This window comes from Poecilia latipinna, unplaced genomic scaffold, assembly GCF_001443285.1.
Source record: "Poecilia latipinna isolate Pla-1442-1.1 unplaced genomic scaffold, P_latipinna-1.0 Scaffold1040, whole genome shotgun sequence".
Lineage (NCBI taxonomy): Eukaryota > Metazoa > Chordata > Actinopteri > Cyprinodontiformes > Poeciliidae > Poecilia > Poecilia latipinna.
This window is the reverse complement of record NW_015113656.1, coordinates 164,705-187,245: the sequence shown is the minus strand read 5'-3', so window position 1 is coordinate 187,245 and position 22,541 is coordinate 164,705. Positions and strand designations below refer to the sequence as shown.

At 39.0% G+C, this 22,541-nt stretch overlaps 3 protein-coding genes across 3 annotated transcripts; all 3 read left to right on the top strand.

Moving 5' to 3' along the window:
* The first annotated feature begins 3,954 nt into the window (after positions 1–3,954).
* Positions 3,955–7,032, top strand: mgst1.2 (microsomal glutathione S-transferase 1.2). Its single transcript, XM_015051298.1, has 4 exons — positions 3,955–4,066; positions 4,333–4,465; positions 4,808–4,902; positions 6,657–7,032. The coding sequence occupies exons 2-4, from the start codon at positions 4,349–4,351 to the stop codon at positions 6,901–6,903; spliced, it is 459 nt and encodes a 152-aa protein (XP_014906784.1). The 5' UTR covers positions 3,955–4,066; positions 4,333–4,348; the 3' UTR covers positions 6,904–7,032.
* A 9,773-nt stretch (positions 7,033–16,805) lies between these two features.
* On the top strand, positions 16,806–20,104 carry LOC106959039 (GTPase IMAP family member 7-like). The gene is made up of 2 exons (XM_015051302.1): positions 16,806–17,269; positions 18,378–20,104. Exons 1-2 carry the CDS (start codon positions 17,248–17,250, stop codon positions 19,343–19,345), a joined length of 990 nt encoding a protein of 329 aa, XP_014906788.1. The 5' UTR covers positions 16,806–17,247; the 3' UTR covers positions 19,346–20,104.
* Positions 20,105–20,540: 436 nt separating this feature from the next.
* LOC106959040 (GTPase IMAP family member 4-like) lies at positions 20,541–21,263 on the top strand. The gene has a single exon (XM_015051304.1). It carries the CDS (start codon positions 20,541–20,543, stop codon positions 21,261–21,263), a length of 723 nt encoding a protein of 240 aa, XP_014906790.1.
* Positions 21,264–22,541: the final 1,278 nt, after the last annotated feature.

Sequence of the window (22,541 nt, the reverse complement as noted above, 5' to 3'; positions counted from 1 at the left end):
TAAAAAATAATCTCATTCTGACCAATCAGTTCATTTAGAAAATGACCAAATCAGACAGCTGTGGCAGCTGGACAATCAGAGTATTCTCTGTCAGAACAAAGCAGGCGAGAAATCTGAGCAGACCTGAAGCTGATTTCTGTCAATTTCCTAAACTGCTTTAGGCAAAGAATAAATAAAACCCTAAGCTGCGTGACGGTGGCTGGTCATCTGATGTCACCTGCTTTGCATGAATGTGCACTGATCCAGAGTGAGAAAATTGCCTGCCTAATTGAGCTACTACAAGACATGGCTTTGGGTTATTTGCCGCTGAATTAGTTTTTAATTTCCTCTGTGAGAACATTGTTTGACCTTCATTTTATTAAAGAGGAGCTGCTGGTGTATGTTCATTTGTTTGTTTAGTTTCTACAGATTTCATATTAAACTGAACCACAGAAGCAGCGTAATGGGACTTTAAATGGTCAAACTGTCTCATAATGTGACTTTAATGAGACTTTCTGACGGAGTTATGAGCTTCTCTGATAAACCACAGGCTCTCAGAGGATAGCCGCATCCTCGGCACCTTCACAACTTTAATAGATCAAACACCTGTGAGGGTCTGAGCAGGTAATGAGGGTCTTAAAATAAATGAACCCAGACATTATTGGGGTCTGACAGTTCTTATGTGTCTCCAGAGCTCCTCTCCTGGCTTGCTGCGTCACTTCTTCACCTCCACCTCATTCCCAATTACAGTACCATTTCTCATTTGCCTCAGAGTCGGCTCCCCTGGCCCCGGAGCCGTGGCCTTGCCTGGTGATGATGGAGGAGATGAAAACAATCAGATGAGACAGAAAGGGAATTTTAATTACGACGTTAGTGTTATCTTTGGAAAAGTTGAAATATCCTTTCAAGTTAAAGGTTCCTCAATGGAGGTTGATCCTCCTTCTTTAGGAAATCGGCTCTACCAGACACTCACAGGGTTTCACTGTGTTCGTCTCTCCCCATGTAACAACAGAACAATGACGTGAAATATGCTGTTACTACCGGGAAGCATGTCAGTCTGCAGCTTTGCAGCAGCTATGAGCTGAATTACTGAGATTGTGGAATAGGTCTGGATTAAGTCTTTCTACTCTACAGCTATCAGTGGAATACAGTTTGTAATCACCAGTTTTTTATTTTTTTTATTTTTAAGTGTATTGTTCACTGTCTTTTATGTTCAGACGTGATGTAGATGTAAGTGACTCAGATGTTGAATATAAAGGAAGGTGTTGTGGTCATTATTTGTGATGGAAACGAAAGAGAAAATTTAGGAAAATGTTGGTAAATTACAGTGGATATCGAAAATTTGAATGATAATATCACCGCTTAAACTTTTGCCAATACTGTGCATCTGTAGTATATTTCCTAGATTCTCTTGATTCAGGACTTCTGTGCAATTTCATCTCCTAGCAGGTCATGGGAAATGCTGAATCTCCTGCTGAGCCTTGTTTTGACTTCTTTCTGTTAAAAGGAAGTTGTTCCTGTTCACTGTTGCCATGTGCTTGTTCAAAATAAAAGAAAGATTGATGCCAAGCCGATGCCTCGATGCAGTCGACTGTCATAATCAGACTTCGAATGGATGGAAATCTGAATGCATAACTCGAATAATCCGGCCTGAATGTTGACTGAAATGGATTTTTAATAACTGGATGTATTATTAAAAATTGCTGTTTGTTTATTGTGAAATATTACTGAACTGGAAGCTCAGTAATATAGTGTTAAAATGTAATTGAAATAAGACAATTATTATCTTTTAAATTCAGAATAATCCAAATTTCCTGAGCAACATCAAATTTTTGTGCAGATTTGGTTTATAACAGCAAATCTGTTCTGTTATTTTTAATGATTTAAAGTTCCTGACACCAGTTTCTAACACAGATAAACAGGGCTGTGAAATGTCTAAATTAACTGTATTGGGACAGGGCCGTCGTTAATGAATCCGAAGCATCCGAAGCGCTCCTCTCCGCTGTCTGAGCACATTCAGGTAATAAAGCCCTGTGAGGGCGTCAAGTTATATTCAGACTGTCCCATCTGCAGCGAGACACAGAGGAGCAAGACTGTTAAATCCTGTAGTGACAATTGGAAAACACCCTGAGCGCTGAAGACAAGAGGAGGACGAATTTTGATGGATTGTCTGGGTCCTGCTGTCTTAGTGAAACGCCTCTGGGGCTGCAGGTTCTGGAAACAGACCAGAGAGTCTGAGCTCCAAAACATCTCAGGGCTGTTAGACCTCCTGCTGCTGAGGAGGCACAGAATCCGAAGGAAGATACAGTGCAGTTTATTTAGACTCGGAGAGATAAACAAACCACTTTATATGTTTGCTTTAATGCATGTTTGAGGTAATTTTGTGTTTTTATTCTTTCTCTATACATATTAGAGACTCGGTGCAGGATTTGAAGAGATCTTATAAGGTAGTAAAAATGTACGAGATGTTATCTCCAGCTTCATCTATCATCTACTAATGAGAGTCGGAGACCCTATGTGTTGCTCCAGCAGGTAATCCATCCTTGCTGATGAGATAAAGTAGTTCAACAAAGACTGAGAAATAAATTCATTGCTGGCGTCAAATCAATGGGCTGGAAGAATAGATCCCTTTGGCATGAACATTCTTACAACTAGTAACGACGTCAATTTTCCCTCCCCTTAGTTCCCACAGAGCCTCAGAGATCAATCACAAGACGGAGGCCTCTGATTGGCCCAAAGGGCAAGAAGCCGTTCAGTATGGAGAGTGTCTTCCTCTGAACGTCCTTCACCGTTAAGGGCATCATTTTTACAACTTTTGCATTTCAATTATGTTTGTCGTTGCATCTCACAATGATTGTATTTGATTCTTTGTTTGAAATTGTGAATCACGGAAAAAGACATTAAAGAAAAAAAAATCAGAGCACAACCGTGAATTGTTTAAGACTGAAATTGAGCATCAAAGCGCGGTGGCCACCAGTATAAAAAACAGATAGTAAAGTCTAATTTTTCCAGTGAGGATGAAGAAGTCAGTAAATCAGTATCTTCAGATATTTAAACCAAAGTCTTAGAGACTTTTTAACTGCAGCCCCATCTTTCATCTGTACTGAATAAATTTGAACTCATCTGCATCACCTACCAGGTTCAGAGGAAACCTGGATGTTTTTTGCATTATTTTTCAGATTTGAGAGGAAGCCCACTTTCTTGGATGAGATGGATGTTCCAAATGTCCCAAACAATCACAAAGAAAGTTCATTGGAAAATAACTTTTCACCAGTCTTCTGGAATCCTTCCTTGCATTTCTGGGAGAATTCCAGTTTCTCTTCAATGTTTATCTTAGACAAGTTTGCTAGAGTTCTTGTCCAGATGGCATTACATCACTCACTTGCTGCAAAATACTAAGCAATTTCTGAAGTGGCCACATCATGATTATCTACAGCACCCTTGTCAGGAGGGAGATGATCCAGGCATTTGCGCTGCCTGCTTGGTCGTCCTTTAACATGTAGCTACGTCTGTCAGCTTGATGATCCCGAAAACAGTCCAATCAACTGGATGAGTTTCTTATATGTGAGGCCAGCTTGATGCAAATTCATTACGGCTGCATGTTGTGTCTTAAAGCTAAGCACTGCTAACACAAGGAGATAGTAATTTCTCTCCCTCTTTGATAACAACCAGCCTGCTAATTAGATTTATACTGTGGGTCCAGCTGGGCACTTTCAAAGATATATACCTCCACTGATGATAAGAGTTTAAAAAAAGACAATTTACTGATCAGTTTGGGTGAAAAATACTGTAAAAATGATTGCATAGTTAGAAAATAATCTTTTAAACTGACAAAACTCTTTGTTATGTATTATGTGGTCACTCTCACACAATAGTCAAACACAAAACCTAAAAGTTCAAAGTCAAAATGTGTGTCTTTGCACAAAGAGAAGTTTTCATTGGCTGAGAAACTGAGCAGGTCGGCTCCAAACAGGAAGTGTAACTGAGTCCCACCCACTGAGTGAACTGGGAGGTTTCCTTACGCAACTTGTCCAGCCTGCTCCACTTCTGCAGAGTCACAGCCAAGAGACAACAGAGCAGGAACACTGTAAGTTTTTTCATGATTTATGACTTTTGGCTTGTTTGCTCCCTAATTGCTTTGTATTTTTTATGAACTTGATGTGGGTCAGTGTATAACTGGGAGTGGGTTCACTGAAGCTTGTTTTGTTTCAAGCATTTGGTGACTGCATTTGCTGTGTGAAGGCAGGTAATGTTGCTGCATGAGGTGTTGACAGTACATGAAAAACTATCAGTCCAACAGCTTTTTACAGCTGAAAGTAACACCCTGCTGCCTCCTCTTTCCACCTTCACCAGGTGTTAATCCGTAGAAATGGCCACACTCATGGAAAACGAGGTATTCAAGGCTTTTGCCTCCTATGCTGCTATTGTCACACTCAAGATGATGCTAATGGGTCCCGTGACCGTGTACTTCCGCTTCACCAGAGGGGTAAGTAACACAAATGGGTTACTGTCCTTTTAGAACAGTTTCTTTATTTTAAGGTTTCAAGTTTTACCATTGGAATCTGCACTTACTGATTGGTCACAATGGTTTGTGAGATGATACTAGTATTTCTGCAAACCAGTCGGTCCAGTCTGCTGTAGTCCAACGTGTCCAAACAAGTTATTCAGCGCAAAAGTTTCAGAACTGAAGACCAATAACAAACTTCCTTTGCCCCTTCTTGCAACAGTTTCAACTCAAAGTGCGCTCTCCCGTTTTTCTGATGCTGGTTCTGGGATTCCTGGAATGCAGATTCATTGAAATATGTGCACATGTCGTCTCTCCTTTCAGTCCTTCTCCAACGAAGAAGATGTTGCCAAAGAGACTAACGAGGAAAAGAAGAAGAAGATGCTGAGAGCTCATCCAGATGTGGAGCGAGCTCAAAGGTGAGACGCTCTACCTTTTATACCAGCTTTGGCTCTTGACTGGAATCTTGAAGTCCCTCATGTTGAATGGGTGGAGGAAGGAATGTTTTCTGTATAAAACTCCAACACATTAAAAAAAAAGTCAATAAAACAAACCTTTCATCATGTGTCTGTAATACTTTGATTGCTTTAATCCCAGGGTAAAAACCTGGATGGTTTTAAATGCACACGCAGACATCAGGTCAACATGGCTGATTTGGTTAAAAGCATTATTTAGGGACTTTATTTTGAATTCTTGCAGGAGTGTGAACCATCCATTCAGTCTCTGGATCAATGTAGCATGAGCTGTGTCAGCGTTTTTGGCTTAAAGGATTTGGGAGGCCAAGGTTTTAAATCTGTGAAGATGGAAAGCTCCCTGCAGTGTAGAAGTGCATCTCAGTTTCAAACAAAAGAGTTCCAATATTTATTTATTTTTTTTCCCATGAATGATATTAAATTGGAGCAGGAGATGGATGTACAGATCAGGGTTCTTCTGCAGCAATGATTTCATTGCTCTGTTTTTTTATTGAGGTAAGGAAGAAGCCAAACTGAACGGTGAAGCTCCTGCTTTTCTCGGCTATCCACTGTGTGCTCCAACCCTTATCTACGGCAATGGAACCTAAAATGTTCCTCCACATGGAAGTTTTCCAAACCCAATGGAGGGACACCCGAGGGCACATCCAGAGCTCCACAGAGGGATTTTAAATTCCTTCTGGTCTGGAAACCCCTCAGGTTTCCCCAAGAGGAGCTGTACGGTGCGAGTGTGGAGAGGAACGGCTGGGTTCTCTCCAGAGCATGTTGCCTCTGTGATCTGACCTCCATTAAGAGAAAGGCGGGAATGATTATTTACTTTAAGAATACTCGGATCATTTGTTTGCATCCTACTGGGATTAAGATGCCACTACTGAGAAACTGATACTTTTAGACCATGAGTGACTTATGAGATGCATTTGCATCATTCCAAAACATATTTCAGGTGTAGTATTTTCAGATATACCTTTGGACAGTTTGTTTTTAATCATCATTTTTGCAGTTACTGTGACTTTGATTTTGCTGACTCATGCAGATGTTTGTAGAGGGAGCAGCTTGTGCATTTTCTGCTTCCATTTCAAAATGGCTCTCTTATATTATGCAACAGGCCATTAAAAACACCTGCCAATGCATACACACCAGGTGTGTTAATGACATATTTGGCAGCTCCTAAAAATCTGAGCGTTGGAGGACACCCTCCTCTGCCTGTTGGTGTTCCTAGTTTAACACATGATTTCCTCCTTCCTGTTTGAGAGCCTCACAGTGACCTGTGGAGCTGGCACTGTGTGTCATGCTCGTTGTCACCTCTGATAAACAGACAACACACCACTCTGCTTGTGTTTGTCCCTCGGGGGAACAGGTTTGTGTCTGACAAACCAGTTTCCGACAGTAAAACACAGATGTCACATCTACAGATCGCATCAGGTATCGGCCGTTTGCAGTAGACTCCCAGAAAATATGCAATGTTGGCGAAGTCTTCCTGTAAAGGTTCATTTCATCTTATAAATTGTCCTGAGTGTTGAAGAAAAAGTACATTTCCGACAAAAAGGACATCAACCGCCATTACCAGATCCTGCTACTACTTCCTGAAATGATAAAAGATTTGCTCCTGTATGCAAACCCTTTGTAAATGAAATGCTTGAAAATAACCTGGTATCTTGGAAATATGTATCACTTTTTTTTTCTTTTTTTTTTTAATCCTGCAGGTGTCACCACAACGACCTGGAGAACATCATTCCATTCTTCTTCATCGGTCTGCTTTACGCCCTGTCTGGACCCAAACTCTCCATCGCTTTGATTCACTTCCGTGTATTCACAGCCTCTCGGATCTTCCACAGCTTTGCCTACATCCTGGCCTTTCCCCAGCCCAGTAGAGCGCTTTCCTACTTGCTGGGAATGTTGACCACATTTTCCATGGCCTTCAACCTGCTCATTACAGTTTTCGTCCTGTAGGAAGCATAACACCCTCACCTTCCTGCATGAGAGTTCTGTGATTTTTCTGTGTCATTGCAGCTGACAGACCCTTTAAATATTGGGGTTTTTGCATAAGAAAGAGCAAATAAAGTTTTCCATTGACTGAGTCATCATTTCTCCCAATAATGAAAAACTCAGAACACAAGTTAATGACAGTAATAGCTGTGAATAATGCATACATGTAGAGCTGAGAGCGTAAAATTAGCAGTGGGAAGAAAACTGCTTAGAATGTCTTTGGTAATCTCATAGTTTGCTTGTTGGGAAAACAGTTTTGGGTGTGAAGCGCTCTGTTTGCAACACATGGAAGAAGCAGATCTTTGATATGGTTGAAACTTGAGTATTTAGCAGTTTGTACTTTAACATTTTATGATTGGCTTTATCAATCAAATTTTATTTGTATAGCACATGTCAGCGGCAAGTCATTTCAAAGTGCTTTATATCATGTGACATTGAATAAACGGTAAGAAAAAGAGAGATTTTAACAAAAAAAGATTGGAATTTGAAAAAAAGATCCAGTTTTTAGTGAAATCGCCATTTGACAAGGACTCTAAACCTCCAGATTTAGCATGTACTTTTTTTTTCTTCACAGAATTAAAATAGTTCAACCTCAAAGTAATCTAAACTATTTTATTTGTTTTTTTGTTTGAGTTTTTTGCATTACTCATAGAGTGGACACCTCTAATTTTGGCAGTGTTGCTCAAGTGAAAAATTATGCCCATGCCCATCTGCCCAACCCTGTGGTACCCCATAAGTAATTATGATGTAGAAACTTGAAAAAACTGAACTACTTGAGAAATATGATCTAAATATGATCTGCTTTATCAAATGTATGGATACAGAATACAAACCAATTTAAGTTTAAAAGAAGACTGTGTTGATGATTTTAAATATTGTTTTTCTATCTAGTGAAAAGTGTCAGCAGTAAAGAAAATAAGGTCCAAACTTCATTCATCCATTTGAAGTTGAACTTTGCTCTCGTTTTCACAACTCACTGACAACCATAATGGTGCTCGATCCTGATAAGCTCTGAACTGTAAACAGGATTCGCCGTTTCTTGTAGAATGCTTTTACAGAAAAATGCAACTTTATCTGTGAATTAGATGTTTTTTTGTTTTTTTTGTTGAGATGTCTGCGTGGTTATCTCCATGTTTGTATGCTGTAGCTCGCTGGCTTTGTACAAGTTGCTCCTGGGTTTTAACCTTTATCTGCTCTGCAACTGACTGATGGGTGGGTGTAGGGCGCATTCATTTACTCTGTCTGTGATAAGACTTTTGGCACAATTCATATCATGTAGTAGCAGAACATACAGAGCTTATGTCTTACTTAGCTGTGCTTAAACATTCTGAATCCTCAGAAATGTTTCCATAGATTTATCTTAGCAAATAGTCTGATATTTTTCAGGTAATGGCCTCAGTCAGGGGGATGTCAGCAAAATTAATCAAACAACTTAAATCACAACAAGAGCAAACACTGTGAAGTAAAACCTTCCAGAACTAGTCATGCTCATTAAACTTTTAGTCTCCTCATTTTCACACATTCCAACCACAAACTATTTTATTGGAAATGCAGGTGGTAAAGTAAAAAATGAGCAAGATTACAAGGTGGAATGAAAACCACACATGCTTTTTTAAAATAAAGGTCTGAAAAGTTTGGCATGCATTTTATTCAGTAAATAGTATTCAGGTGAACTGCTTACAATACAACCACTGTTTGCTGCAGTTGCAGCTGTAAGACCTTTGGAGTTCTTATCTGCATATCTACTGACTGAAATATTCGCCAGTTTGTTTTTGAGAAATATGTCTGCCTCAAGCTGAATATATTTTTTTAAGTGTTGTTAGATATTCCTGATTGGATTTAGCTCAAGACTTTGACTACACCATTCTAATACTTTAATGTGTTTTCCTCCATTGCAGCTCTAGATGTGTATATATTTATGATTAATGGCTTCTAGCCACTTCCCCATAAAAGTCAGATTTTCAGAATGCCTGACTATTAACAGTTTCATGACAAATTCTTCTGCATGTCCGTATGCTTGATTTTTTTTTCTGATGATTTACACAAACTCCACCAGATTTCCTAAACTTGTTTTAATGATCTACTTCCCTTTAAACCTCTTCACAACTTCCTTCGCGATTTGTCACACATCACCTCTAACACAACCTTTGAGACCTTCACAAACAAAGCTTGATTTATATTACAAATAAATCACACAAGTGTACGGTATTTACTAGTTAGGTGACTTTTGAAGGCAATTGGTTGCTTTGGACTTTATTTAAGAGTGTCAGATTAAATAGGGCTGAATATAAACGCATGCCACACTATTCAGATTTTAATCTAATAGTTTAAATTACTCAATCAAAGTCCCATTAAAATACTTTGAAGTTGTAAGGTGACACACTTCAAGGGGAATACTTTTGAAAAAGCTGCATCTGCAGCTACCTGTTCATATCACCATGGTAACTGACTCTAAAACATGGCGAGCGTTATAGGTGGTTTCTGATCAAAAGAGGATGTGAAGCTTTGGGTGAAAACAATTTGTGCTGCAGAGCAACAGATTTGCATACTGTTCCACAGCTCCCCCCTCCTCTTACTGTTTCCTCTCATTAATTCAAAGGCTGATCAGGGCTGAGATGGTTTACCACCCTGTTAGGAGCTCGCCTTAAGCCAAACTGTTTGACTAACTGCTGTTGACCTAATGTTTATTTTCCACTGACAAAACAGAAGCCTTGTTTCCCAGGAAAAGTTTTATTTCAAATAGCTTTGAGCATGGATTTTCTTTTAAATAAAATGAAATTGACCAATGAGACTCCTGTAAAACAGCTCACCTCTCTGAGATCTATGAAGGATCCCCAGCAGTTCTGCTCAGTGGGAAATTATGCTCTGCTGTTCAGAGGAAAGCCATAAAACACTTCTGATTATCGGGAGGCCAAATGAATTGCCTACACCCCCACCGTTTCTCTGCATCATCGGAGTGTTGGTGGCGATAAATAACTTATTGATTTGATTGAGCTGAAACATGAGAGTCTGCACAAGCCCCGAGCCATATGGATGTAATCGAAGCAGCAGACCACATTTGTCTTGATTATGGTCCATTTGGTCCAATAAGGAACAGGTAGCTGCAGCGCTGTTTGTCTCAGTCTCAGCAGGGGAACATGGAATTTACTCTTTTGTTTTGGCCCTTCTACCATATTTACCAGCCAAAACTGCTAATTTTGGCGATTGAATGTAGTGTTAAAATATCATCGGCTCAGTTTGTTTCAGCTCTGCACTTCTTCTAGTTTTTATTTTGCTTGTTAGTATGGTTCCTCTTCTGGATATCTTACAGCATGTTACTCCAATCTGTCGTGGTGAAAAAGGAGCCAAGCTGAAAGATGACGCTCTGGATTCAATAGTCCATCTATGGTTCGACCCTCACCATTGTTCATGAGAAATGGATCATGAGTGAAATGTGATTCTGGATAGAAGTGGCTGAAATGAGCTTCCTCTGCAGGGTGGCAGGGCTCTGCCTTGAAGATAAGGAGCTGCATCCTATGAGAGAGCCTCATCTGAGGTGATTAACTGTGATCAGAATGGCTCCTGGATGCCTACTGGAGGTTCCCCAAGCACACTCCATTGGGAATAGCACCAGGAACAAACCCAGAACCCACTGCAAGAGTTATGTGTATGTTCTGGCCAGAGGCCACAGTGGATGCGAGATGCTGCTGCAGAAGAGAGGGATGTTTGAGTTGAATGGCATGGGATGCTCCAGGTCGGTGGGGAGTGTGGTCTGAGGTTTGCTTCTTTGTTGGTTTGGGGAGTGTTGAACTAAACCAGGGAGGCAAACAATAAGAGAATGAAAGCAGTTACCTGAAGCTTAATCTACACGTAGGCAGATATCTAGGAAATCAAATAAATGTGTATGTGTTTTGACCTTTCATCCACAGTAAAACTCAGTAAAAATTATTATTTATAAAAACTTCCACCAAAGAGGAGATTTTAGAATTATTTGTGTCTGTGTGTGTAGATGGGAAAACAGAGATTTGGAGTCCCATGCATTAATCTGTGACAAGTAATGTGCCGATATATTCACGTACCTGCTTTAACATGGCTCTCAGTCGACATTGTCTTGTCTTTTAATAACTTTATATTCTAATAGGCTATTTAAAAGTAGTTAAATCTATGTATCTGTCTCTACAAAATGACTTTCCTGCTGCCATGTTTAATTCCTAACAAGCAGTCAGATCGGAAATCACCTGCCCTGTGTAGAAGAGTGATGCTTGGCTTACTGACCTGGAGCTGCTATGATGTCACCTCAACTAAACAGAAGGAAATAGATGGATGGATGGTGGATCAAAGGACATTTAAACATTTTTATGAGATGAATTACAAATGAAATTGTCTTTTTTTTCTGATTGCAGGACATGATCTCCTAATGTGAACCATGATTTTCACCTACTTATCACCCAGTCAAATCCAACATCAACAGATGTACACTATATGAACATATGGATTAACATGTAATATGTAGGGCAAACATTCTTCTTAAAATTAATCACATTGTTCTGACTTTATTTAAATACACATTTTAATCTGCTTACACTTTCTACACATTAGGTTTAATGTTTAATGAGGATTATGGTTTGTTTCATTTGAATCTTAGGATTCAAATGTTTGTGTGAAATTGCGCCTAATTTCACACAAACCCTTCGGAAGCTGACGGATCTTTAATTCTGCATTTATACATCAGACTGAGATGGTCTCGGTTAATAAAGCTCAGCTCCTTGTGGATGTTGAATGCATGAGCTGGGGGAACAGAGGGAAGCCTCAATGCTTCTGTTGCCCATGCTGGAAGTTACTGTTGTGAATCTGCTAATTACAGCACGCCCATGCACATGTTGCACTAACGATTAACCTCATAAAGTGTAGCAAAGGGTTATGTGTGCGTTTAGAGCTGCTGATTTTACTGTGAGAGAAGGTCCAGGGTGCACCAGTCTGAGAGGAGATTAAAAAAAGAATCCATCCAACAAAGCCTGGTTTCAGAAAACAAAGGATAGTAATGCCTCAATGAGTAAACAGTTACAAAGTAAATATCTTTATGTCATTTTCATCCTCAGGCCTTTGGACATGTGTGCCAGATGTGGCCACCTGCATAAAGAAATTGCATTTACATGATGGAGAAAAGATTTGTTCCTCAAGGAGTTTGTTGTTCTACGATCTCTACTGGACTTTTCTCTATTAATGCCACCATGACACATTGAATTGGAAGTGAGCTTTGCCAAGGGCACTGATACAAACTGGATGCTTCTCTGCTCTGTTCCTTCCAACAAAAAGCTGGAACGCTGATCTGTCTGACCACAGTCTGCTTTCCACTGTGTGATGGTTTGTCCCGGATCCCTCTGAGCACAGAGAAGTGGACTCCACTTCTGAACAGGGTTAACATAAGGCTTGTTTTTTTTTTTTTGTTTTTTTTTTTAACAGTGAAGTTTGAAGCGGCATCTGTGTAATTCTGCAATGTAGAGCTTGACTAAATTTCCTGAAGTAATCCCTCCATGCGGTTCTGTCAGCTTTCGAGGAACGAAGGTTTTTTGATGCAGAACCATCTGGGGCATTCGAGATGACGCACGTCCAGCTAAGAGCTGTTCTCAAAAAAATACCCCAGTGTCCTTGAAAAGTTTTAAGATATTTTTGAACTGTAGGAGGAATATGCACATTCATATTAATATTTCTTAAGGGAATTGTACTTTCTAAAAAAGAGAAGAAAGATGTTAGCAAAAACTTTACTCTGATTATATTGTCTGAAAATTAGCAGCAACGTTCAATGCTCACCTCATAGTCTACCTAGGCATAGCAATATGGTTTAAATCACATAGTAAGCCTGAATTACTTCTTCAATAGAAATACGCAAAATTTGTAGTAAGTTCTCTGCATCAGAATTTATACTGCTTTTGTCAGTATTCTGTAAAAATCTAAAGGTTTAAGTATCTACTCTGCATATTTTTAGCTCTTTCTATTTTGTTTTTTTGCATATGCTAAAACCGACATGCTGTAAGCCAAAACTGCCACCTATGTGCCGTCGATTATTGTCTTTGTTTGGCCTCTTCGGGTCCGACGCCCATCAACTTCAGCTGACAGGAGAAGAAAAAGAAACCAGCCAGCGCAATAGGATTCAAAGAAGGGGCAGTGGAGAAAGTTGAGAGGCAAACAAGACTTAATGCTCCCCTGAGGCAACCAACATGATTCAAACAGAAAGCTGCTGCTGGCCTTCTGCTACAACTCAATAATCAATCTGAGGCCTTTACAGCGGTAGGAATGGATCCATAACGCATCCACATGAACTCATCTGTGTCTCTGTAAACACATTACAGGTGAGTCTTAAAGGGGCTGAAAGCCCAGGAGATAAATTTGAGCCGCGATGTGGAAAATATTGGTTGGAGTCAGAGGATCGCTCAGCTGAATGACCCGCTACAGAGGAATGACTGAAATCTTTCAACAACAGGAAGTGATGAGAAATAAAGGGAAGAGATGTTTGATATAAAAAGATGAGTGGGATGAAAATGGTTGTACACAAGATAATTAGATTAAGCACAACAAAGAGGGATGCTGAAGATGGGTGGGATGATAGAGCGCCTCACTGTGGCACGAGGAGCATTAGGTTTATTAAACAGCCTCAAAATGAGAAATGGGAGGAAAGAATGTGATCAGAAGAGGTAAAAATGGTGATGAAGAGGATAAGTGGGATTAATAGTTATGAGATTGATCGTAAAAAAGGATGAATGCAAATGTGATGATGAGGGTCAATAAACAGGAATGAGGGCCAAAATGAATATTGAAAACGGTCTCTAAAAAGGGATGAAGAGAACGACTGGGATGAACAGGAAATACGAAGAGGAATGAGGATGATTAGTGTGATTAAAATACATCTGAATCAGAGAGACGAGAAAGACAAATGTGAGGAATAGGTTTGAAGAGAAGGAAGCAAATAGTGATATTAAGGTTTGGGATAAATGTAGTAAAGAACACTGATGTGATCAAAACAAGACTGGAGGAGGATGAGTATGAGGAACGAGGAGAGAAAAGGGATGATAAGAATGATAAATATTGATTTATATTGGGATAAAAGGGGATTTCAAGGAGTGAGGAGGAGGATAAAATGGATAAAACATTGTGTTATACAGAGAGATAATTATATACACATGACAATAAGGATCTGTGAAGAGGAATGAAGTGGAAAATAAGGTTGTATTGAAAGATCAGGGGGAATAGTCTGGCATAATAGACTCAAATCAGAGAGAACGACCCGAAAATGGATTGTAAATAGGAAAAACTATAAGAAGGGAGGAAGAGATATAAGAAAAGTGTCACATTTGTTTATTTCATTAACTTACAGTTTAATAAAATGAATATGTCACGTGTTGATATGAATAAAAGTTTTGAATGAAAAGGAGTAGTTGGAAGGACGACCACTTACATGTGATTGTGCCTGTCATGTTGGGAGGACCAGAAGATAAGAATTGCTGTTCAGGTACCAGAAGTCAGCAGTTCTGTTGTTTGCATGTTGAGTTGTTAGAGGCGTGAGCTGCAACATCTACACAGCGTCTCATTTTTCAAAATAAACTGTGTCCCTCAGGACCACGACTTCTTTAAGCATCACTATATTATGTTAGATGGTGGCGATTCAGAATTGAAAATGATTAACTGCTTAAACCAGAGTTTCATAAACTTAATTATAAAAAAAAGTTGATGTTTTTGTAGATTTAGAGTGTTATTTTAAACTCAGTGTGTTTCTCCTTTCAGGCAGGGCGGAACGTCAGGTCGGACCAAACATTCTTGGGCTCATCATGTGGAAAAACCTGCCGTCCTCAGAGGATTTTCACTTCCCCGGCATCCTCCCAGAGGGAGCAGTGCTTCAGTCGGCTCCGCCTCAGTAAACCCCTCATCAGGGAGCTGACTGATGCTCTACCAAGAAAAGATCTGATGACGTACAGCACAACATGTATAAGACTCATTTTGTGCGACTCATCGTTTTGTTTGGCAAAACAAAAAAATAAATCCTCTGCTTTTCGACAAAGGTTTTAATAATAAGCCCATTTTGTGTAAAGATCAGGCAAGCAGTAAAGCAAGGTGGTGGGGGAAACATCCTGTGGGTTCTTTACAGCTGATTCTTTTCTTCATGTACAGACTGCCTAGCAGCTCCTTCTGTGCTCTTGTCAAGCAGCGGAAAGTCAAATATAAGTGAGCTGAATTCAACCGGCTGGACTCTGGTTGGTTCCATGAAAAAACTTCAGCCAACTACCTCGTCAACCCTGCCTGACATTTGAGCCGAATTTGACATGAGAATAACATGCTGAAGGATTCAGTATTTAAAGTCAGAAAAAATAGAAACAAAAGAAAAGTAGAGGTGCAGGTCTAAAAAAAAAAAAAAAAAAAAAAACAAAAAATCACCGGGAAAGGTGAGCCTGAAAGCCTTCGGATTTCTGGCAGGTCCCCCATCACACACCAACTGCTCTGAAATGTCACAGTATGCTAATGATTCATTATTATAACTGGCTGCTCTCAATGCAATGTTCACTCTGAAACCATGAGGGGGATTTGTTTTTTTTTTCCATGCTTGGGACTTTAAATTTAAATCCTCTTATACTTTAACTCATCAGTGTGAAGTAAATGTTTATTACGCAAAGGGAAGGCTGTGCAAAGAGGACACCATCAGCATTTAGATTGCTTTCATCAGGGAGATCTGATTTCCACTGGGGATAAAATCTCTTGGGAAAATTAATTCAGTAAAAGGAAGAGGGCAGGACTGATATTTCACCTCGGAGCTACAGGTACACATGCTTCAACTGAATCTATATAACTGGATCATTGAATTATAAGTTCCTAGAAGTGAACTTGATTAAATTGCTTTATAAAATGTCTTGAAATGATATTTGCTGGGAATTGGCACAGCAGAAATAAACTGTTTTTAATGACATAGGTTGTAAATGTAAAAGAGGAACAGTAGTGCTAATGTATTAAAAGCTAATTTATTAAGTGAAAAACAAATCTGTAAATGAATGAAATGGATTCTTAATAGTAAATAAATAAAATAAACATTTAAAAGTAAATTAAAAAAAAGAAATTAAAAGTAGACAAAATATGTTCATCACAGAAACATTCTGAGAAATAATACTTATAATGATGGATAAGATTATAAATAAATAAGAAAATAAATAAAATTACCATATAGCAAGAAGAAATAAGTGAATAATAATGAAATGAATTAGATATCATAATTTCTAATGTCAGTGATTGTTATTCGTTTCATCAAGAACAAATGTAAAAAAACAAAAAAACAAAAAAAAAATTGCAAAATTTTCCTTTAAAAAATCTTTCATCAAATCTACCACCGACAATCAGCACCACTTTTAACTTAACGTGTGTATTGATCCTGAGCAAATACTGGCACCCTGTGGCGATTTGCAGGTATTGCACCGAGCTGAGCAGAATTAATCTAAACTGCGTGGTTTCAGCTCTTCTTCCCTTCATCCTACTCCTACTACACCTGTGTCAAACAATACAAAATATTTTTCTTTTTTTTTTTTGTTCTTTGGCGTGGCTTGACCAGAATTAAGGGAACAGTTGCAGGTGTTGTTTCAGAAAACAAGCTGAATTTCCATGTCCAACTTCTACAAATGGTGATATTTACCTCAGAGAGAAGACAAGAGAAACAGGTTTAACTGCGTGCGTTCTGCAGCTGGATGCTGCTGCACCAATCAGATTCATGAGACAAACCAACAACACAGTGGAAAAACCTGCCAGAGTATCAACTGGTGTGTGCAAACAAATCACCGAAGAAGCAAATAATCATTGTGTTGCAACTGTTCAGTCAAAGTCCAGGTCTCAACCTGATTGAGATGCTGGAGAGCCTACCTTTGCCTGACTCCCTGTTCAGTTTTTGCAGAGCTGAACGGTTCACAAACATCTGCTTCAACCTGATTTTCATGTTGTGTTAAGGTTGTAGAAAGGAATGTTTTCAGCGCTACAAACCAACAGATCCAGTTTTGGTTCAAGAGACGATCCTTTAGCCCAGTTTAGTCTGAGCCGACCTGAGGCAACCATAACCCACCAGGTTTTAGGTGTAAAATTAGAGCTCTAACTTTATCTAAATCTGATTACTCTTGTTTTTTTTTTTTTTTTTGTTTGTTTGTTTTGTTTTTTTCCTTTTGACCTCATCTTATTCGTGCATATTTCCAGCTAAAAAAAGACACAAAAGGAACGCCCCCTTGGAGGTAAGATAGCTCAGGTGTGAGGAAGACAGGCTCATTCAAAACAAGACGAAGAACAGTAGGAACAGCTGGGACTTTCAACATGTCTGGGAAAAAATTTGCCGGTAAGAAAAGACATTTTTTTTTTTTGCCTTTGGTTTAAGAGGTCGGGCTGACATTCTTAACTCAGAATGTGTTTTCCGGTTTCTGTTCAAATGCATCCATCTCAGCAGTACTTTCAGCATGTCAGCTTGAAAGAAGTTGGGGTTTTTATTGAAATTAATCATGTTGGTTTAATGGTAAATCTAAAAATATATGAATTGTTTATGTTTGAGCATTTTACCAACACTATGCTCTGCAGACATACCTAAAGATCATGTGGTGACCCAAAAGAAATATTGCTGTCTGATAAATTTTGATAAATTTAGCAGTTGTTTGAAATTTAAAGTTCATCTGTAGGAAAAAAAAAAAAAAGGTTTTAATTGAAACTCCAAATAGATTTTTTTGGGGGGTTTTTGCTTGTTTGGAGAAATAGGTATGTTTTATCCAGACTATTGTTGCTAATCATGAAGCACAAGATTTTAAAGTAAAAAAAAACACAGAAAAACAGGAGCACACCTCAAAATTTTAGCAAAAAAACTGAAAGGAAAGTGAAGCCCTTTTTTTGTCAAATGTCCAAATTTAATCTATTTTTAGACATTCTTCCTGTTTAAAAAAAAAAAAAAAAAAAAAAAAAAAAAACATCACGAGTTAAGTATGACACAGCATTTTTGTGGCAGTGACTCAGAGATTTGAAAGTTGAAGATCCAGCTCAGAGATAAAAAACAAACAATGGCTTATCCAAAACAACAAAAGTTGTTATAAAATGAGCTTAACAGAAGAAGGAATAAAGAGAAAAACAAACCTCATGAATCTCATTTAAAATACATCCTATTTTAAATTCAGCCTTTAAAGACCCAGAATTACGATTCATTTTTACTTTGATGCACCTACTAGAAAACCTGCAAAGAAAAACATAATACCTGGATATATGTATCCAAGTTGGTCTGAATACATTTTACCCTCTTGATAAATGAATGTAGAATTTGAAACAGCATCTAAATAAAACATGTTATTTCAGGTGTTACATTAGCAGAGTATTATCTCATTGGAGATCAGTTTTCTTCTGGTGTGTGCACAGTGCAGCCAGCAGTGCAGCACTGTTATGATGAATGGTGTACTTCTATCCAACAGGGTTCACAAGCGGAATAGATCCAAGGGAGAGGAGAATTATTCTAGTCGGGAAGACTGGAGTTGGGAAGAGTGCCGCAGGAAACACCATCCTTGGGAGGGAGGCTTTTGAGTCAGACCTGTCTCCATCTTCTCTGACGGCAGAATGCCACAAAGCCCGGGGGGTCGTTAACGGTCGGAATGTGGCCGTTATCGACACGCCAGGATTGTTTGACACAAACTTTACTCAAGAAGACGTGCTGAAGAAAATCAAGATGTGCATCTCTCTGTGCGCTCCGGGTCCTCACGCCTTCCTGGTGACTCTTGAGTTGGGCAGGTTCACGCAGGAGGAGAAGGATACCGTCAAGATGATCCAGGACACCTTTGGAGAAGATGCTCAGAGGTACACAATGGTGCTGTTTACTCATGGAGACCAGTTGAAGAATCAGACCATTGAAAACTTTATTTCAGAGAGCGCAGACCTGCGAGCCCTGATTGACAAGTGCCAGGGCAGATACCACGTCTTCAACAACGAGATCAAAGACCCAAAGCAGACCTACTTGCTTTTAGACAAGATTGAAGAGATGGTTGAGGCCAATGGCGGAGGGTACTACACAAATGCAATGTTCGAAAAAGCAGAGGCCGCCATATTGAAGGAAAAGGAGCGAATACTGAAGGAAATGGAAGAGCAGCAGAAGAGGGAGCTGGACCAGCTCAGAGCCAAGTACAGTGAAGCCGTTTACCGCAGGGAGGAGACCAAGGTGATCATGCACTACCACCAGGAGGCACGCACCCGAGCTGAGAAGTCAAACGAATTCCTCGCCGCACCAACAATCGCTGTGGCCACGACCTGCGGTGCCGCCATTGGAGGTGTGCTGGGTGTGTTTGGCGGACCAATCGGAGTGGCAGTTGGGATCGCTGCCGGAGCTGCAGTCGGAGCTGCTGTTGGAGCTTTGACAATATCAGTTAGCAAAAGCTGTCACATTCAATAACACTAGAGGGGCAAATTCAGCTCTCAGTCTGCCTCTGATTAATGTAGAAATACATAAAGCTTTCAGCAGCTTCTTTTCTGTCAACTTGATTTTGCATAGATTAAGTCGGTAAACAAACATGCTTGATAAGACAAAAATAGATTTGTCTAATTAAATGCTACATTCCTGTTTATTCCTGAAAGGAAATGCTATATATGAGTATGAATCTTTTTTTAACTGTCTGAAAGACTGTTGAACTACAACTATATGTACTGCAGCTGTATGTAATCCTGTTCCATATATTGAGGATTCTCTAAATATTAAGGGATCCAAATCTGGAGATCTTGGGAAGCTGTACATTGTCTCTGAAATAAAGTCAAACACCAATCAGGTGATAAATAGATTGGCGAGGGAGCACATCATTGTTTTATTATGTACATCTATTTAATATGAAATGATTGTGATTTTGTTACCAATTGTAACATTCTGACATTTTACAAATTAGAAATAAAGACAAAAATGACATGAAAATAAAAGTCTTCTTTCTATTTTAAACATAGAAAACTATTCAGCTTTCATACTGATTTATTTCACATTAATGATACCAGTTTGATTCATGGTCTCAGCATACTGGCTTATTAATTTGAGGTTTTATGGGTAGTTTTTATTCTGATTTACTGACTGCTGGTGACATGTTTTTGTTTTCCTTCTATAGGTCAGTTTGGCTTTCTTTTTTATTGTTTTACATAAATAAAGATCAGTTTTTCATCATGATGATCCTGGTTTTCAGTTTCCTTTTAATCGCATGTATGTATTGTAACCTATAGTCATAAAAAAAGTATTTCAAAGGTTAGATCAGATGGTAAACTGATGTTTATTATTATTATTATTATTATTATTTTTATGTAACCTAGAAATCATATGTTACTGACTTTCTGTGCTTCTACTGGGATTTTATTTTAGCTTAAGTCCCCATGATATTTCCTTTTTGGTTTTCCACACTGGGATTGGTGTGAGTGGCGTCTAGTCTTTGTTAAATTTGAGCCATCCAATTAAAAATGTTGTTACATTTGCTTAGTACAGTGATCAAACTGTTTCCTCAGACTTCAGACTCATACAGAATCATCAACAACACAAGAAAAAAAAGACACCAAAGTTGTTGCTGTGTTTGTCTGCAGGATCGAAGGAGAGCAGCAAGGACACACTCCGGATTGTAATGCTGGGGAAAACCGGAGAAGGGAAGAGTGCCACAGGAAACACCATAGTGGGAAATGAAGTGTTCCAGTCGGTGGCGTGTCCGTCTTCCTGGACAGTCGATTGTAAGAAGGCTGATGCAGAGGTCTTAGGCCGAAAGGTTACAGTAGTTGACACGCCGGGGCTGTTTGACACCAATTTCCAGGAGAAGAAAGTTTTGGAGAAAATTGAAACATGCATCTCTTTGAGTGCTCCGGGTCCTCATGTCTTTCTGGTGGTTAAGAAGCTTGGAAGATTCACCAAGGAGGAGGAAGAAACCATGAAGATTATTCTGAAGATGTTTGGTTCTGAGGCTGCCCGATATTCATTGCTGTTGTTCACACATGGAGACAAACTGAAGAAACAAACTATTGAGGAGTTTATTTCAAAGAGTTCAGCCCTCGAAGAGTTTGTCATGGCTTTTTCCGGTAGATATCATGTCTTCAACAACGAAGTGGCAAGTGAGGAACAAGTCCGCCAGCTGCTGGAGAAAATTGATCAGATGGTTCAGGAGAACCATGGCAAACACTACACCAAATGGATGTTTAGGAGAGCAAAACAGGCCTCAAAGAGGAGCGAACGAAGAGCTTTGGAGATGCAGAAGAAAAATGAGATGGAGAGGAAGAACACGTTGAAGATGGAGGTGGATCAGGAGATGATGGCATCGGGTCGAAAGAAGAAACCCAACAAGTGTCGTGTGCAGTGAGAAACTCGTCTTGCTTTTTGGGGACGATATCGTGTGGAGTTTACCTCCGTTTCTTCACTGAAGTTTTTGACCTGAAATTGTGTTGAATTGTGTGAAACATTCTCAGTTACATTAAGGAAGGCGACGGGATTGTTCACAAAATAAATGTTTGTCAAGTATTATTTCCTTAAACTTGTTATAAATGGTTGTGCAAGTCAATTTGACAGACTGAGAGTGAAGTAAATGCAAACAGTACAGGATCATGTTATATTTTTCAGCCTTCAATAATATAAAGGTTTCAGTAAATTCTTGTTTTAGAGTGTAAATGTAAGCCAACTTTAAAAACTCCTAAGCAGATTATATCAGACATGTTTAGAAACCTACAGCAAAAACAGACTAACAGAACTTGGAACAATGTAATTTTCCAAATCATTTTTGGTTAAAATGATTTAAAACTTAGTCTGAGTACTAGTTTTAGACGTGAAAAAACAGCTGTGTTATCTCCTGATTAGTGCCCCCTACATTTTGAAAGCAACATTTGTTTTTTTGTGAATCACATGGATCAGCTGATAGTCCTTCACAAAATCCTCCATATACAAGATTATGTATCTTGCTAATGTACAATTTCATGTTCTCTGTTTTGTCGTTTATATTTTAGGCTTCATATTGATTTTAAAATGACTATTCTTTTGTTAAGTATAGCGTTGGAAATGTGTTCATTTAAAATGTTCTTTCCCGGTTTTAGTCATCAACAAAGATCTCCCTGGGATTTGTTGTTGTAACTGGTCCTTGTCTGTAAGGATATGCTATTAAAGACATATTTGTGACTGCAATGTTTTTCTTGTTTAGGTAATAGATAACTTTAAAAAGCATGAATTGCTGTATCAGTGCCAGGTGGAATAAAGGTGATCAGTGACTGCTAGCCACATAGAGCCATTTTATAGCACAATCAAGTAACTATGTCACAGTTCACACTTCAGTTGTTATAAAAGTTCTTATCAAACATGTCTTAAAAAAAACGTTTCGACTTTTCAAGCTCATAAATCATAGATTTTCCTAGAAGACTTCGAGTTTGTTTGGCGGAAAATGTCCATCTTTTCTTCCTACATACAAAGGCCTTACCACGCCGTCATCCTTTTTCTGCATCCACGCGTTTTGCATTATACATTTGTTTGTTTTAGTCTTTATGATTTTTAGATCAAGAAAAAAAAAAAAAAAAAAAAAAAAAAAAAACCGGCCCCTCCCCCCCCTGCTCTTTCCCCCGGGGATCGGGGGGGCGGCGTGTCCCCCTCGGGGGCG

Excerpts from the sequence above, each read along its gene's own strand:
- LOC106959040 (XM_015051304.1), top strand. The coding sequence starts at position 20,541 with ATGCTGGGGAAAACCGGAGAAGGGAAGAGTGCCACAGGAAACACCATA.
- LOC106959039 (XM_015051302.1), top strand. The coding sequence starts at position 17,248 with ATGTCTGGGAAAAAATTTGCCG. Across the intron at positions 17,270-18,377 it reads GTCTGGGAAAAAATTTGCCG|GGTTCACAAGCGGAATAGAT; the intron begins GTAAGAAAAGAC and ends TCTATCCAACAG.
- mgst1.2 (XM_015051298.1), top strand. The coding sequence starts at position 4,349 with ATGGCCACACTCATGGAAAACGAGGTATTCAAGGCTTTTGCCTCCTAT. Across the intron at positions 4,466-4,807 it reads ACTTCCGCTTCACCAGAGGG|TCCTTCTCCAACGAAGAAGA; the intron begins GTAAGTAACACA and ends CTCTCCTTTCAG. Across the intron at positions 4,903-6,656 it reads GATGTGGAGCGAGCTCAAAG|GTGTCACCACAACGACCTGG; the intron begins GTGAGACGCTCT and ends TTAATCCTGCAG.